The sequence below is a fragment of the Cryptotermes secundus genome, unplaced genomic scaffold, assembly GCF_002891405.2.
Source record: "Cryptotermes secundus unplaced genomic scaffold, Csec_1.0 scaffold1647, whole genome shotgun sequence".
In the NCBI taxonomy this organism is placed as follows: Eukaryota; Metazoa; Arthropoda; class Insecta; order Blattodea; family Kalotermitidae; genus Cryptotermes; species Cryptotermes secundus.
The window spans coordinates 232,041-251,202 of record NW_019726261.1 but is presented as its reverse complement, the minus strand read 5'-3'; the positions used below and the strand labels follow the sequence as shown (position 1 = coordinate 251,202).

Below are 19,162 nucleotides of genomic sequence, written 5' to 3'. Positions count from 1 at the left end.
TCCGCTGGAATAACTAAAGAGACAGTATTTGGAGTATTCGGCGGAGCAGAAGTCAGTCAGCCGCAGGAAGAAGAACCGAATGCGTGGTTATTTCAGTAAATATCTCTCTGCAGCGTTGCCCAGCAATGCCTCTGTGAACACGGCAATTACACAACAGTGAAGTGAGGTGCATTCGCTGCTGTCCAACTGAGAGTTTATATGAGAAATTGGAATAACTAAGGAGCCAGTTAGTATTTAGAGTATTCGGCAGAGCAGAGTCAGCTGTGGGAAGAAGAACGGAATGCGTGGTTATAAGATTTTATGTGTGATAATCAGTCGTAGTTTGTGATAACTGAAAAGGTATTGGGAGCGAGTAATTCAGTGACACCTGTATAGCTCCCGCGTTATACTGTAATTAAGTGAAGGCTACTGAAGACTGTGTAAACCCGCAAGAGTGTCATAAGTAATTGTAGTTATGACTTGTAGGTTGTTAATAAAACCAATTAACAGTCTGAATGGTGTCTTCAGTGGCCAAACACGTTATAATATAAATGGACTCCAGAAAAATAGAATATAAAAATGTGAACTGTATTATGTTGACAAAGGCCAGGATTCCCACTCTGTAGTATAACATTACTTACGAATTTAAGTGGACAAATCTGTACTCACTGCTTCTGGTCTTCTGTCACATACGTACCCTAACAAGATCCAAGTTGGTGCCAGTGATTTTGACAGACTGATTGCCAACTGTGACAGTATATTTGTATTCTCCTAGAGATGCATCGTTTGTTGAGAAGCTATGAAGAAGTGCAGATCGACGAACATCTGCAACATAAAAACTTTATAGCTGCTATTCCTGGATATACAGTATACAGAGAACTGTATATAATATCAGTAGGGGACTATGGGGCCTAAAGAAAAGAACTAGTATACAGAATTACTAAGTCTGTACTTACCTACTGCTGTATCATTTCATCTATTTTTTTATCTGAACGAATATTTTTTACATCCCAAGCCCTTACTTAAAAAGTTAATAATTATACTGCAATACATCAGGCTTGCAAAGCACACAGATGGATGGTTTTGCATAAGTATATTTGTAAAGTTCAGTTCACTTGTGTATTTTGCAGTCATTATTTCAAATATACTATATCTTATAAATTTATGCATTTATTTATGGTTGATTTAATGACACTATCAGTAGCTGAGATTATATAAGCACTGAAAGGTAATGTGACCAGTCACTCACTGGAAAGGATATGGAAGAAAGCAGTCTAATTTCAGGAAATATTACAACATGTCTGGAAGGATGGAGGAAAACTACAGAAACCTCAGTCATGATACCACATCTCTCAGGAAAGATTTCAACATGGGACTTCTTTAATATTGTCACATCTAAGGGGTAGGCGTGACAAACATTTGTGGGTTCTTGATTTGATGACTGAATTTATTGGACGTCCCAATTACAATTACAGTTGATTACAACAGCTCACACATTGAACTCCTTAACAACTTCTGTCCTGCAAATCTCTCATAAATATCTCACTGTTGTCTGAATCTCGGACTGGTCTCTAGTCTCTTGAATTCTGGATCTCTGGATATCTCCTCCCTTTGCATTCACTACCTTCACAACTGCTAGGCAGCCTGCATAGCAGACATCACATCAAACGGTTAATTGTTTCTGATGTCTCATCAGTTGCCATGGGAATCTTGTGTTTAGCAACTTGTTACCTGGTAGGGACTCATTCATTACTATCTGTTGTAACGGAAACTAGTGTTTACTTAGACGTTGCTCATCAATGGAAATCTGGCTCTGTCCACTATTCTGGCTTTCAGGCGTCATGTCACAATATGAAGCAGGAGTACTATCCATTTCAATGCAATGTTCAGTAAATAATGTATAAAGAAATGTAATGTTTCACTTATTAAGCTCAAAATTACTGTACTTATCTATTAATCTAAACTGACACTATTATATAGATGCAGATACAGCAAAATAAGTGATAAATGTTTACAAAACATGCCCAAAAATGCAAATGCCAAAACAAAATACAATACAGTTGCATCATAAATTTAATATTTTCCCACATATTAAATTTATTTAAGAAAAATCTTAAACCCATGCAAAAAGTCCTACTTCTTTTTTGCATTTTGAAGAAAATAACCAACCAGATTAAGAAACTTTGTACTACAGAGAATTCTGGAAGCTCTCAGTGTGCAAAAACCACACATTGGAGTTGCTTTGCTGTTTCAAGAGTATGATGATGTTGAAGGGGGCAGGGGGGGGGGCAAGGAAGCCTGCAACAATGATAAAGTCTGCAGGCCATCCATAAATTAAGATGTGAATTATGATATTTTCATTCTCCTTACAAATTTCACAAAATATGGAAAATTCATGACCATAGCGTAATTACACATCTTTCTCTTTTAATGATGTTAGTACTAGTATGCAGCACTTTCCATTAAATATTTTATATTCATCACCTTCATTTCAGGGGTCAGGAAATTTTCCCATTCTATCCTCAGCCCTTGGCCTCCTCCTTCACTGGGCAATATCTTTTTCTCCTCTTCATGCATAACAGAAGGTGTGTTGTGGTTTTATTGTATCATCCATTCTTGAGAGAAATTCTAACCATAAGGTTTTATAATCCTTCATTTTATCTTCTACTGAATATGTAGGCTTCCTTCACTTCATACAGGTAATTCATTTCATGAAAACTGTTTGCAAGGTGAAAATTTGTAAACCAAAAATTAAATTCTTAACGCTTTACATGCAAAAGTCACTGAACTTAATGAAAGCTAATTGTTCACTGTCATGAAAATGAAGTCTGTTACATGGAAAGTATGTAGAAATTAGCATACTTCATTGTAGCAGAAATATATAATGGATAAGGTATAAAAGGAATGATAGGCACAAACTGAGTTTCGATGAATGCCTGGAGAAAGCTGCATATGTCTACAACATGCAAATTTTTTGTTGCTGCCAAGTGAGATAATGCCCTCGACATATATTTCCATTTTCTGGAATCCCAACCATAAGGCTTCATAAGTGGATAGAAATAGACAGCATTTTACCTAAGTGTGAATTTGGTTTAGTTAGAGAACTAGGGATAATGTCCGCTAAAGGCTGGAGTGATTGAATGGGGGGGGGGGCAGTCCAGTGCTGGTTTACAATACAGTAAGCAATGTTGCAACAGTAGAACATGAAACACAATGTCAGTGTAGCAGTGTTTTCTGTTGGGTCCACTCCAAGGCTCTATAACTTGACCCCATAAGGTGAGTAATTGGTTGTGAGATAGTCACCAACAAGTAAGGACACGAACACAGAAGCTGAGGGATCCACAGAGTTGGAAACCATTATCAGACAACCAGTGAAGACTCAGCATACTGAGAACACACAGTGCAAGCTGTAGTGAACTGCGGAGTATGTGAATTTGCAACAGCGCTAGAGTTACTTGTAGTTACAATTTGTAAGAGTCCAGTAAATCCAATTACCAATCCATACCCCATCTAGAGTTAATCACGTGACAATATACTATGATAAACTGTATAAGTGGCATATATGAGGATGTGAAAGAGGAGCCTGGAAAGACCAGTGTCCCATATGTGGTGAACAGGAAGATGTCACTGCATATTATTTTACCTTCTGCCAAGTTCTCAAACTGTAGAGTGTGTACGTAAGAAATGGTGAAACATTCACAAATACACTTTTTTATGAAAACTGTAAACTACAGAAAAATAAATCACCTGAAGAGCCTATATGACAGCCTGCTGAAAGCTACAGGTAAGTGGGAAAATTGTGCTAAGAGAATGGATTTAGTTAGTTACACTGATAATGTTGGGGAGGAGATAGATGTTAATTGGTAAGTTTGTATGGCACTGTGCTTTCTACGTAGGTCGTACCAAAAGTCATGAGCAACTTTTTTTTTGCATGCAACCTGGGAACAGAAAACGAAAGAGAGTATGGTGGTAGGTGGAACCAGCTGCTGTGTTAACCTTGAGTGTCTTGTGACATCAATAGCTTGCATCACATGACCAGTATCAGTCCTAACAAAATGAACGACAACCATATGTCGTTTCGCCAGTGTGTTGTCAACAAATTTCTTGTGAAAGAGAAAATCCCTGCTGCAGAAATTCACCAGAGACTTCAGCATGCTTATGGAAGTGTGCACGGGTGCGAGCAGTGTTCGAAGATGGGTGAAATATTTTAAAGATGGGAACACCAGCATGGAAGATGAGCCTCAGAGTGGTCGTCCTCGAACCTCAACTGAACGCAACAAGGAAAGAGTCGATGAGATCATTCAAGATGACAGGCATGTGACTGTGGACACAACAGCCCAAAAACTTGGAATATGGTACAGCGCAGTACAGGAGATAATTGAAAGCTTGGGCTATAGGAAAGTTTGTGCTTGTTGGGTCCCGCAGTTATTGCCCGAAGACCACAAAGGTCAGCAAAAAGCCATCACCTCAGAAGTGCTGCAGAGATATTGACACGAAGGCGATGATTTTCTGCTCTGTATTGTGACAGGTGATGAAAGCTGGTTTCACCATTTCGAGTGTAAAATGAAACGGCAGAGTATGGAATGGCACCATTTGCATCTCCATCAAAAAAGAAGGCAAAGACAGTTCCATCAGCTGCGAAAGGTGATGGGCACAGTCTTCTGGGATGCAGAGGGGTTTATTCTGGCCGAATTCCTGGAACCTGGACAAACCATCAATGCTGCTTGTTATGTCCAGATGCTGTGCAAGCTCCGTCGTGCACTGTGTGATAAACAACCGGGACGAAACATCATCCTGCATGACAACACTCGCCTCCACGCCGCTCGCCTCACATTGGAAGCAATTGCAAAGATGGGATGGGAAGTTCTTCCACACTCCTCCTACAGCCCTGATCTGGCACCCTCCGACTACCATCTTTTCGGATTTGTGAAGGATCAGCTGCGTGGACAACGTTTTGAGACAAGGGAGGTAATTCAGAAAGCAGTGCGTCAGTGTCTTCAGATGGCTGGAATGGAATTTTACAGAAGGGGAATTTTCGAACTCCCAGAATGCTGGAAGAAATGTGTACAAAGAAGTGGCGATTATGCGGAAAAATAAAGAAAGGTCTGTAGATTGAGGTGGTGTATTTCGTTTGTCAATAATAAAGCATGTTACTTTACAAAAAATTGTTGCTCATGACTTTCAGTACGACCCTCATACATGGGACCCACTAACTAATAACCAGAATTAAGTGTGAGGGTGAGTCTCTCTGTGCAGTATCACAACACAATAAATGGTCATTCATTCATAATTTACAATGCTTAAAATGTTTAATATGTTCTAAAGGGTATGATCTCTTGTTATTTGACAACAGTCTCCTGTGAAGACATCTTCAGGTTGAATGATTTATGTATTTTGTTAAACTGTAGTAAACATCTCCATGACTTATCCTTTGTCTTTTAAATTATAATACAGTAATCTGCTATCAAAATAGATCCCAATGAACCCAAACTCACCAGGAAACCGATTACTCTCATCTGACGCACTGCTGTTGAGACTACTACTAGAGCCACCCATACGTTCCTTGTCGGGTTGCTCTAATCGTATTGGTGATGCATTTCGTCGTATTGTGTCCTCAATCAGCTGCTTAGCATGGCTGTAACATGAAATATCATGGACATACAATGACACCCTAAGTTTAAACAAGACCGTAGTAAAAGTATTTTTATAAAAGTGTCCTCTCTCTAACATAGCTAACTGAATTAAACTTGAGTCTGGAACTAAAACTTCCATATATTTGGAGTAGAAAGCTGAACCTGGACTAAGAAAGATGTAGGAAAATTGCAAGCAACAGTGACAAAACTGTTACACAGTTTTAAGAAATGAAGAACAAAAAGGGATAAATTGTGAAACCATAACACTAGATAATGCGTCAAACATTACAAGAAACACTGGTGAAACAAAGGACAATGGTACAGGAAGGCGTTATGCAGGGACAAATTGATTCCTTTCAGAGCAACTAAAGTTGAATATATTAAAAAACACGAACACTGGGGAACTAAAAGGCAAGGTTCAGAGACCAAGTGAGGGAAGATAGACAAAACAGACTATGGCAGCAGCCTTATTAACAAAATAAATTCAGTTATGAGACATTTATATAGATGGTTCCAAGCTAACCAATTAATACTAAATTTAAAAAAAAACCCATGTAATGAAATTTATGACCCCGAAGGTCATGGACTATCCATTACATATAAAATATAATGACCAAATACTTAAATTTTCTGTAAATGTTAAGTTTTTAGGTGTGTGCCTGGACAATCATTTGGGCTGGGAAAAATACTCTGATGAAGTGATAAATAAGTTGAGTGTTGCAACCTTTGTGCTTAGAAAACTACAGCCTATAGTAAGTAGGCAAGTGTTGAAAATGGCTTATTGTGCTTACTGTCAAGCTCAACTTAAATATGGTGTTATTTTCTGGGGCCCTTCTTCATCATCAATGAAAAGAGTTTCTGTGGCTCAGAAAAGAGCAATTAGAGCAATGTTAATGATGAGGCCTAGAAGTTCTTGTAGAGAGGTTTTCAGAGAATTAGGGATACTTACAGTTCCCTGTTTGTTTATATATGCCATGGTCATGTTTGTAATTGAAAACGAAAATAATTATCTTACAAATAATAGTGTACATAAAATTAACACTAGAGTACAAAATAGACTACACGTCACGTCATCTAGACTATGCATTATACAAAAGGGAGTGTATTATACATCCATAAAATTTTTTAATAATTTCCCACATAAATTATATATTTTAAAGGATAATGTTAATTTATTTAAATGAAAACTGAAAGACTTTCTCATCTTGAAAGCTTTCTATTCTATTGATGAATATATGGCAAATACCTAATTGTATTATATTCCTATTGTATCTAGGTTGTGTCTATTTGGACTTGGTTGCATATCGCAATAATCTGACAAGCTCAATATCCGGCCCAATACGGGCAATGGATCTGTGAAGTTGTGTGTGTGTGTGTGTGTGTGTAACTCAGACACAAGGTAGTACTTATGGCAAGACAGAGCAAAGCCAAAGGATCTGTTGTAGGATGACCAACACTTCTAAAAATATCAATGTGTAACAATAGTTATGATGAAAGTAATTGGTTCTGTGAAGTGACATTATGTACGAGGAGCGTTCCATATATAATGCCTCCAATTTTTTTTAAAGAAAACTACAACAGATACAGAAAGCATAATAATGCAGTTAAATAGAGCAGGATTTCAGCTACTTACAGTTATTTTTCCACATAATCACCACCATTCTTTATGCACTTTTGCCAGCGATTAACAAGAGCCTGTATGCTGTGCCCATAAAAGTCAGCGCCAGCACAAGCTAGCCACTTTCTTACAGCTGCAATGACAGCATCATTGTCTGGAAAATGTTGCCCATGTAGTCCATCTTTCATAGGACCAAAGAGATGGAAGTCTAAAGGTGCTAAACCGGGGCGATAAGGTGGATGTTGTAGGACAGTCCAGCCAAACTTTGTAATGTTCGCTGTGGTTGCCAAACTGGTATCGGGTATAGCGTTATCGTGTTGCAAGCGAAAGGTTGTCTGCTTCATTGGCCTGACTTGGAAAATGCGGGCTTTCAGCTTAGTCAGTGTTGTCTTGTAGCGTTCAGAATTGACAGTCCCTGGTCATTATCTGCTGATCTGTACGGATGAGGCGCTGTTCATTGTGAGGAGTAGCAGCTGAGCAGAGGGACGCCCAGGGCATGGCTTGTCGTGCACTTCACTTTCGCCACTGTTGAAACGCACTACCCACCGCCTCACTGTGCTGACATCCACTGTATTGTCTCCGTACACCTTTAGCAAGTGTCGATGGATGTCAGTGGGTACAATTTGTTCGGCAGTGAGAAATTCAATAACACATCTCTGTTTCATACGCACTTCTATATCAGACACCATTTTGGTAGACTGCTCTACTGTCGCTGTCGCATGACAACCAAACTAACAGTACACTGGAGGAAAGGTTCAACCTTTACTACAACACCACCAACATCCATCTCAGACGTTACATATTAACACAAAAAACAGGAGGCACTATTTACGGAACGCCATATGTACAAAGTCTGTTTAATTATTCTGATCCCCAATACAAGAAGGGTAAGCATGACAACTACTCCTAAGAATGGAATACTATATTATACAGAAATCACTACTTACTTAATCTTTTCTTCATTTGGGCCTGTTATCTGTACCAAGCGTTCCTTTGCTCCTGGATTTACTGGATAAAAACATAAAATACATTGCATATACTAACAAATCATATAGCAGCTTTAATAAGTGCTGATAACATTAATGTACATATACAATACGTTATCAATCAGTTCTGTGCAACACAGGAGATTAATATCATTCCACACATTGCTAGTGTTTGTATGAAACAGGATGCACGTGATAAAAGTTCATGCAGTAATTTCAGGAACAGATCTGAAATTAAAAGACGGGAAATATGATACACGTTAAGACTGTCACCATGCCAAGTAGAATTCTGGATAAATGTGAGCACCTGCAAAGAAATAAACTCTCAGCAATGACAGATATCTATAAATCTATTTCGGTATCAATAGTTCTCTCTCTTTTATGTCAAACATACATTTACATTGACTCACACCTCAAATTTCTGTAAGCAAAAGTTCAAATGGCTTGAAAATAAGATGATTAATTTGTTACTTCATATCACTGTATCAAGTGCTGAAATTACAGTGTCAAATGAGATATAGTAGACTGTGACTAGCAAATCAGAAGAGATACTGTAGGAATCAGTTGTGGCCAATTTTAAGGTAAACCCCCAGCATATCTTGAGAAGAAATAAGAAACCCTATGGAAATACCATTCAGGATAGCCAGACCCCTGTCAACAACATAACTTGCAAAAGTAAGCAGATATCTATTGTGGGCAGCTATGGATATTACAGAATAGAATTCTTCTATAATTTCATATTCCGCTTAAATTTCTGTTTTCATTAGATTAATATTTTTAGATCTTGTTTGGAATCTTGACAAAGGTCATCATGTCACTGTGTCCTTCTCTACTCTACAAAATCTGTCACCTGTGGAATTTGCAATTTTCTCAGAATTTCATTTCTTTTATGGTGTACATGGGAAGGGCAATAAAAGGTGAATTAGAGTTATCACATTTGCAAAACACTAACACAGACCTTAAATGCAAATCAAAGTGGCAAATTTACAAAGAAGTGACAATTTGATAAACAGCACTTCCCAGCAACAACAGGGAATATATATATATATATATACTTCTACCTAGGTGCTGAGGAAGAACCCAGATCATAGAATGTGAATATATTATGATATACTTCATCATTTAAAGAACTACTGTAAGTTACAGTTGGTGGACTAGAGCAACATCACATTTTCTGTTTGATGTGGGACCTAACTATAGCAAGTGCTTTGTTTTTCATTTATCAAATATGGTGGAATACCCTTTTAAAGTCCATTGATTTATAACAATCCCTCATTTAAAGTTTAATTTCAATCATCCCAAGTAAATAATCTCAGGTTTCGATTTCCTTTGCTTAAGGGTTTCTTCATTTTAATGTTCAAATCCACTGTTCCCCAAAAAAACCTTAAAAGGTAGCCCATTGTATGTACGTATGTATATATATATTAAAAAAACCTGTACAAAATCAAATAATTTTATGGCAATTTAAAGACTACTGCAAGGAGACCAAACTACTTTAATCCATTAGCTTATGCATGGTTAAATCATTGTATTCTGATAGAGAACCACTGTTGCATTTGTACACATGTAGGATAAGAATATTTTGTACAGTAATAAAATACAGTAACAGATGGAACGATTAGTTACATTCTGTTAGAAAAAAATAAAGCATAAGCTTACTGCTGAGTAAGTGAATTAAATGTTTGATCTTTGCTGCACTAAAGTAGAAAGTAAGAAGCGAAGTTTACAACCTTTGTAAACATAAAGTTATCCTCTTGTATAACAGGACACTCATAAGACAATGGGTTATAACTTCACTTGGTGTCAAATTAGAATGCACTTCTTGACCTTTTGAAGCTTCAGGCATTTTTGCCATTCATAAGCTCAATTGTGAGGTTCACAAAAGCAGATGGAAATTAAAATCAAGGATAACAAGTGCACAGCATGTTACAGATATGCTCCATCAGGGAGAGAATGAACATCAGCCTGGATGTGGCGTCAAAGAGAATAATCCTGTCTGCACCAGGATCAAATGCTCACAATCCAGACCGTCAGCAAGCTGCTAGAACTCTAACTACACTGAAAGCTCATGAAAATCCAATCAAGAGAGAAGATATTACATCCAAAAAGATGCAACAGTTCATGTAATCAGGTACCCTCTTGTGAAATCTGGCAGTTAAACCCATTCCACACCATAACACAATATTTCCTTTACTCCCATCTATACCAAGGTCTGTCACATGGTCATTTACCTAGAGGTATCAGACTAAAATACTGCCTGCATTTATTGTTTCTCTCATTCATGCTTACATCTCACCTGATCTAACCCAATAGAAGATTTATTGAATGAGTTTATGACATAAACTTTCAAAATGTATTGGGTGATGTTCACCTTCAGTTACATTAACAGGTAAAACTAGTGCCAAAAATTGAACTGTGGATTTAAGAAACTTCCATCACCTTGATCTGCAAGTTACGTAAGTTGAAACTAAAGCAGTACATCTGGCTGTCATAATACCCAAAGTTTACATTCTAGACTGGGGTCTGATAGCACATTTCAAAGACTATGCTTATCTTGCTGTTATTTGTTATAGTGTGACATGGATGGTGCAACAGGAAGTAGAGGTCACATGAACTCTGTGGTCTCAGGAGTAACGTCACATACCCCCACTTCTTCCATCATTAAACAACACTCAGTAAACACCCCCCTCCCCCACGGTGATGTAACAGCACTTCCTACAGTGACGTAACAGGGGACACCGCGGGTACTATGCAGCAATAAACAACTCCCAGCAGCGTTCCCCCGCAACGCCTGTAAACATGGCGTTTACACAACAGTGAAGCGACGTGGGTTTTCCGCTGCCCGACTGAGGGTTTATAAGAGAACTGGAATGCCTAAGCAGTTCAGTTGAAATATAGCAGCAGCCGCGGAAAGAAGGCCCGAACGCGTGGTTAGAAGATTTTATGTGATAGTGTGCGATAACTGAGAAGTCCGCCAGTGAAGACTTATTGTGTGCCTTCAAGACTTTGTGTACTGTAGTACAATTATATTGGGAGTGTGTAATACAGTGACACTTGTATAGCTCCTGTGTTGTACTGTGAATATGTGAAGACTATTGAAGATAGTGTGAAGAGATTATTGTGTGGGGTTTGTAAATTGCCTAAACCCGCAAGTGTTGTAAGTATTTGTAGTTACGACTTGTAGGTTGTTAAATAAACCAATTAACAATCTGAACTGCATCTTCAGTGACAAAACACGTTACAATATATTACACAGGAGGAATCTTCAACTGTGTTCCTCAGTTTAAACTTATCCTTCATTTAGAATTAAATTTCTTTTGGCCTAGTCTGGATATCTCAATGTTTAGTTCCCTATACTTGAAAGTTTCACTATATTTAATACCACTTAAACGGCCTCCGTAGTCTAGGAGTAACTTTCCCACCTCATGACTCAAGGTACGCGGCTTCAAACGCGGCGGAGGTCGTGGAATTTTTAAAGGCGGAAAAATTCAGGGAACAAGTCCTCCGGGAGGGGCTTTAAGCCGTGGGTCCTGTGTCGTAGATTTACGGCACATGAAAGAACCTCATGCCTCTAGGAGGCCTCTGAGCTAAATTAGGCCAAAAAGATTCCCACCCAAATAGTTTCCAATGCCTCTGATAGATGGGGAAGTATTAGGTACCACTGCCAGAGGAGGGACAACCTCGCTGACAGAAAGGGACTAATTATTAGATACCTCTGCCAAGCAGAGGGTAGAAACCTTGCTGGCNATCTTGAAAGCTTTCTATTCTATTGATGAATATATGGCAAATACCTAATTGTATTATATTCCTATTGTATCTAGGTTGTGTCTATTTGGACTTGGTTGCATATCGCAATAATCTGACAAGCTCAATATCCGGCCCAATACGGGCAATGGATCTGTGAAGTTGTGTGTGTGTGTGTGTAACTCAGACACAAGGTAGTACTTATGGCAAGACAGAGCAAAGCCAAAGGATCTGTTGTAGGATGACCAACACTTCTAAAAATATCAATGTGTAACAATAGTTATGATGAAAGTAATTGGTTCTGTGAAGTGACATTATGTACGAGGAGCGTTCCATATATAATGCCTCCAATTTTTTTTAAAGAAAACTACAACAGATACAGAAAGCATAATAATGCAGTTAAATAGAGCAGGATTTCAGCTACTTACAGTTATTTTTCCACATAATCACCACCATTCTTTATGCACTTTTGCCAGCGATTAACAAGAGCCTGTATGCTGTGCCCATAAAAGTCAGCGCCAGCAGAAGCTAGCCACTTTCTTACAGCTGCAATGACAGCATCGTTGTCTGGAAAATGTTGCCCATGTAGTCCATCTTTCATAGGACCAAAGAGATGGAAGTCTAAAGGTGCTAAACCGGGGCGATAAGGTGGATGTTGTAGGACAGTCCAGCCAAACTTTGTAATGTTCGCTGTGGTTGCCAAACTGGTATCGGGTATAGCGTTATCGTGTTGCAAGCGAAAGGTTGTCTGCTTCATTGGCCTGACTTGGAAAATGCGGGCTTTCAGCTTAGTCAGTGTTGTCTTGTAGCGTTCAGAATTGACAGTCCCTGGTCATTATCTGCTGATCTGTACGGATGAGGCGCTGTTCATTGTGAGGAGTAGCAGCTGAGCAGAGGGACGCCCAGGGCATGGCTTGTCGTGCACTTCACTTTCGCCACTGTTGAAACGCACTACCCACCGCCTCACTGTGCTGACATCCACTGTATTGTCTCCGTACACCTTTAGCAAGTGTCGATGGATGTCAGTGGGTACAATTTGTTCGGCAGTGAGAAATTCAATAACACATCTCTGTTTCATACGCACTTCTATATCAGACACCATTTTGGTAGACTGCTCTACTGTCGCTGTCGCATGACAACCAAACTAACAGTACACTGGAGGAAAGGTTCAACCTTTACTACAACACCACCAACATCCATCTCAGACGTTACATATTAACACAAAAAACAGGAGGCACTATTTACGGAACGCCATATGTACAAAGTCTGTTTAATTATTCTGATCCCCAATACAAGAAGGGTAAGCATGACAACTACTCCTAAGAATGGAATACTATATTATACAGAAATCACTACTTACTTAATCTTTTCTTCATTTGGGCCTGTTATCTGTACCAAGCGTTCCTTTGCTCCTGGATTTACTGGATAAAAACATAAAATACATTGCATATACTAACAAATCATATAGCAGCTTTAATAAGTGCTGATAACATTAATGTACATATACAATACGTTATCAATCAGTTCTGTGCAACACAGGAGATTAATATCATTCCACACATTGCTAGTGTTTGTATGAAACAGGATGCACGTGATAAAAGTTCATGCAGTAATTTCAGGAACAGATCTGAAATTAAAAGACGGGAAATATGATACACGTTAAGACTGTCACCATGCCAAGTAGAATTCTGGATAAATGTGAGCACCTGCAAAGAAATAAACTCTCAGCAATGACAGATATCTATAAATCTATTTCGGTATCAATAGTTCTCTCTCTTTTATGTCAAACATACATTTACATTGACTCACACCTCAAATTTCTGTAAGCAAAAGTTCAAATGGCTTGAAAATAAGATGATTAATTTGTTACTTCATATCACTGTATCAAGTGCTGAAATTACAGTGTCAAATGAGATATAGTAGACTGTGACTAGCAAATCAGAAGAGATACTGTAGGAATCAGTTGTGGCCAATTTTAAGGTAAACCCCCAGCATATCTTGAGAAGAAATAAGAAACCCTATGGAAATACCATTCAGGATAGCCAGACCCCTGTCAACAACATAACTTGCAAAAGTAAGCAGATATCTATTGTGGGCAGCTATGGATATTACAGAATAGAATTCTTCTATAATTTCATATTCCGCTTAAATTTCTGTTTTCATTAGATTAATATTTTTAGATCTTGTTTGGAATCCTGACAAAGGTCATCATGTCACTGTGTCCTTCTCTACTCTACAAAATCTGTCACCTGTGGAATTTGCAATTTTCTCAGAATTTCATTTCTTTTATGGTGTACATGGGAAGGGCAATAAAAGGTGAATTAGAGTTATCACATTTGCAAAACACTAACACAGACCTTAAATGCAAATCAAAGTGGCAAATTTACAAAGAAGTGACAATTTGATAAACAGCACTTCCCAGCAACAACAGGGAATATATATATATATATACTTCTACCTAGGTGCTGAGGAAGAACCCAGATCATAGAATGTGAATATATTATGATATACTTCATCATTTAAAGAACTACTGTAAGTTACAGTTGGTGGACTAGAGCAACATCACATTTTCTGTTTGATGTGGGACCTAACTATAGCAAGTGCTTTGTTTTTCATTTATCAAATATGGTGGAATACCCTTTTAAAGTCCATTGATTTATAACAATCCCTCATTTAAAGTTTAATTTCAATCATCCCAAGTAAATAATCTCAGGTTTCGATTTCCTTTGCTTAAGGGTTTCTTCATTTTAATGTTCAAATCCACTGTTCCCCAAAAAAACCTTAAAAGGTAGCCCATTGTATGTACGTATGTATATATATATTAAAAAAACCTGTACAAAATCAAATAATTTTATGGCAATTTAAAGACTACTGCAAGGAGACCAAACTACTTTAATCCATTAGCTTATGCATGGTTAAATCATTGTATTCTGATAGAGAACCACTGTTGCATTTGTACACATGTAGGATAAGAATATTTTGTACAGTAATAAAATACGGTAACAGATGGAACGATTAGTTACATTCTGTTAGAAAAAAATAAAGCATAAGCTTACTGCTGAGTAAGTGAATTAAATGTTTGATCTTTGCTGCACTAAAGTAGAAAGTAAGAAGCGAAGTTTACAACCTTTGTAAACATAAAGTTATCCTCTTGTATAACAGGACACTCATAAGACAATGGGTTATAACTTCACTTGGTGTCAAATTAGAATGCACTTCTTGACCTTTTGAAGCTTCAGGCATTTTTGCCATTCATAAGCTCAATTGTGAGGTTCACAAAAGCAGATGGAAATTAAAATCAAGGATAACAAGTGCACAGCATGTTACAGATATGCTCCATCAGGGAGAGAATGAACATCAGCCTGGATGTGGCGTCAAAGAGAATAATCCTGTCTGCACCAGGATCAAATGCTCACAATCCAGACCGTCAGCAAGCTGCTAGAACTCTAACTACACTGAAAGCTCATGAAAATCCAATCAAGAGAGAAGATATTACATCCAAAAAGATGCAACAGTTCATGTAATCAGGTACCCTCTTGTGAAATCTGGCAGTTAAACCCATTCCACACCATAACACAATATTTCCTTTACTCCCATCTATACCAAGGTCTGTCACATGGTCATTTACCTAGAGGTATCAGACTAAAATACTGCCTGCATTTATTGTTTCTCTCATTCATGCTTACATCTCACCTGATCTAACCCAATAGAAGATTTATTGAATGAGTTTATGACATAAACTTTCAAAATGTATTGGGTGATGTTCACCTTCAGTTACATTAACAGGTAAAACTAGTGCCAAAAATTGAACTGTGGATTTAAGAAACTTCCATCACCTTGATCTGCAAGTTACGTAAGTTGAAACTAAAGCAGTACATCTGGCTGTCATAATACCCAAAGTTTACATTCTAGACTGGGGTCTGATAGCACATTTCAAAGACTATGCTTATCTTGCTGTTATTTGTTATAGTGTGACATGGATGGTGCAACAGGAAGTAGAGGTCACATGAACTCTGTGGTCTCAGGAGTAACGTCACATACCCCCACTTCTTCCATCATTAAACAACACTCAGTAAACACCCCCCTCCCCCACGGTGATGTAACAGCACTTCCTACAGTGACGTAACAGGGGACACCGCGGGTACTATGCAGCAATAAACAACTCCCAGCAGCGTTCCCCCGCAACGCCTGTAAACATGGCGTTTACACAACAGTGAAGCGACGTGGGTTTTCCGCTGCCCGACTGAGGGTTTATAAGAGAACTGGAATGCCTAAGCAGTTCAGTTGAAATATAGCAGCAGCCGCGGAAAGAAGGCCCGAACGCGTGGTTAGAAGATTTTATGTGATAGTGTGCGATAACTGAGAAGTCCGCCAGTGAAGACTTATTGTGTGCCTTCAAGACTTTGTGTACTGTAGTACAATTATATTGGGAGTGTGTAATACAGTGACACTTGTATAGCTCCTGTGTTGTACTGTGAATATGTGAAGACTATTGAAGATAGTGTGAAGAGATTATTGTGTGGGGTTTGTAAATTGCCTAAACCCGCAAGTGTTGTAAGTATTTGTAGTTACGACTTGTAGGTTGTTAAATAAACCAATTAACAATCTGAACTGCATCTTCAGTGACAAAACACGTTACAATATATTACACAGGAGGAATCTTCAACTGTGTTCCTCAGTTTAAACTTATCCTTCATTTAGAATTAAATTTCTTTTGGCCTAGTCTGGATATCTCAATGTTTAGTTCCCTATACTTGAAAGTTTCACTATATTTAATACCACTTAAACGGCCTCCGTAGTCTAGGAGTAACGTTCCCACCTCATGACTCAAGGTACGCGGCTTCAAACGCGGCGGAGGTCGTGGAATTTTTAAAGGCGGAAAAATTCAGGGAACAAGTCCTCCGGGAGGGGCTTTAAGCCGTGGGTCCTGTGTCGTAGATTTACGGCACATGAAAGAACCTCATGCCTCTAGGAGGCCTCTGAGCTAAATTAGGCCAAAAAGATTCCCACCCAAATAGTTTCCAATGCCTCTGATAGATGGGGAAGTATTAGGTACCACTGCCAGAGGAGGGACAACCTCGCTGACAGAAAGGGACTAATTATTAGATACCTCTGCCAAGCAGAGGGTAGAAACCTTGCTGGCAGAAAGGAGCTAAAGTATTAGGTACCACTGCCAGAGGAGGGACAACCTCGCTGACAGAAAGGGGCTGATAGCGAGCACCAGTATCGGTAGGGGATGGAGATGGTAGAAATTAAAAGGGGGATGTACAACAGACTATCAGTCGCGGTGCATGGGGAAACCCACCCTCTCAATACTGAATCACTGAATACCACTTAACTTCAAATATAGGACACCCTCTAATTTAAGATGCATCCAATTTTTAAATAACGGGTTTAGGGAAAAACTGGAAATATTTATTTATTTCAGTGAGTTTATTTAGAACACATAAATTAAAATAAAATATTTAGAACACATTTAAATTGCAAATGGAAATATATCAGAATTAAATTAAAATTCAAAATTTTCACTACATGCACCTTCCTTTCCATCTTTTTTATTTAATCAGAAAGTTCATCCAATGATCCTTCAGTCATACTTTCATTTTCTGAAGATGATGCACCCTTGCCGCTTTGTTCACTGTCGTCCCAAAGAATGTCACATTGCATTCCATCTTCTGCATTAGACAAACAGCACTTTAAAAACGATTTTGAAATAATATTGACTGGCACCGCTTTCCAAGCTTTTGATATCCACTCCACTGTTACTGATGCTGATGCTCTCTTTATTTTGCCACTTGTCTTTATTCAGCCAGCCATCATAGTGTTTACAGACAAGATACTTAAATGATTTTTTAATTGTCATATCAAGTGGTTGTAATTAATCTGTCTTGTCACTAGGAATTATCACTAGATCGGTGCTTTTCTTCCTTAACCTAGTTCTGATTCTATTGAAGAGATGGTCATAAAATGCATCCATTACAAGCATACTCCATGGTTTCGATAACACAAAAGGCTGACATTCCCACTGTATATCCAAACCAGTCTTCCATTAACTTCAATGTCATCCATGTATTTTTTGAGCCTGAACTATCACATCTTTGTAAACATTTTCTTTTGGAAATGTCTTTTTGTTTAATATTATGTATGGTGGTAATTTATTGCCATTTGCAGTTATACAGAGCATGACAGTAACTTGTAACGTTTTGTAGCCTATGGCTACCATTAAACTTGTTTTTCCCTATGAAATTTATGATATAATTGTAAGGCATGTTGAAAAAAAATTGCAGTTTCATCTGCACTGCCAATTTGACTTAAAGATACTTAAAAAGACTTCTTATTTGTCAGACATGAAAACAATTTTGTTTTATACTTCACCAATGACATACACATGCCTCACTTACTGTACATTTTCTACCAGCTGCACAATTACCTATCTTTCCAGGGCACAGAATAACTTTTCTTCTGAATGCAGCATAACATACTGTAAAATTTTAACTTCTGTTATCAAACTTGCAAAAAAAAAAAACATAACAATAATATTATAACTCATTCAAATAATAAAATTGCAACTGTGTGGAATATTGTAAAGAGTACTTCGAAAATAAAACCTAATGTACCCAATATAAGTACTATAAGGGTAAACAGTAATTTATCCTCAGATTCTCAGATTATTGCTGAGGAATTCAATAAATATTTTGTATCAGTTGTTAAAAATAATCGCTCAGCTAATGACACTTCCAACCAAGAAAATCCTATATCTTATCTATCTAGGACACGTAATCAACCTTTTCCCCCTATTACATTAAATTGTGTATCGTCAAAGGAAATGAAGATATTATAAAATCCTTGAAAACAAAAAATTCATATGGATATGATGGGATATCAACTAAAATTTTAAAAGTCAGCAGTCCCTATATTTCTTCTCCTGTAACTTATTTATATAACAGAATGCTAACAACTGGCAATTTTCCACTAAGATTAAAGTTCTCTGAAATAAAGCCCATATATAAAAAAGGTGATAAAAATGACACATCGAACTACAGACCTATTTCACTGCTCACATCAATTTCTAAGATCTTTGAAAAGGTAATCTATAATAGAATGCAACAACATATCAAGAAAAATAATATTCTTGCTAATGAACAGTTTGGATTTAGACATGCACGATCAACAGATGATGCAGCTTACTATCTTATTAATAA

General features: G+C 37.8%; 1 protein-coding gene across 1 annotated transcript in view; it reads right to left on the bottom strand.

The window, feature by feature from the left end:
• LOC111864153 (eukaryotic translation initiation factor 4E-binding protein Mextli) overlaps positions 1-19,162 on the bottom strand; it is a 79,869-nt gene that overhangs the window by 33,153 nt on the left and 27,554 nt on the right. The window contains exons 7-9 of the mRNA XM_023851206.2: positions 13,321-13,381; positions 5,475-5,614; positions 677-804 (exon numbers count right to left, since the gene is read on the bottom strand). Coding sequence (XP_023706974.1) covers positions 677-804; positions 5,475-5,614; positions 13,321-13,381 — 329 coding nt within the window. The remainder of the gene's footprint in view (positions 1-676; positions 805-5,474; positions 5,615-13,320; positions 13,382-19,162) is intronic.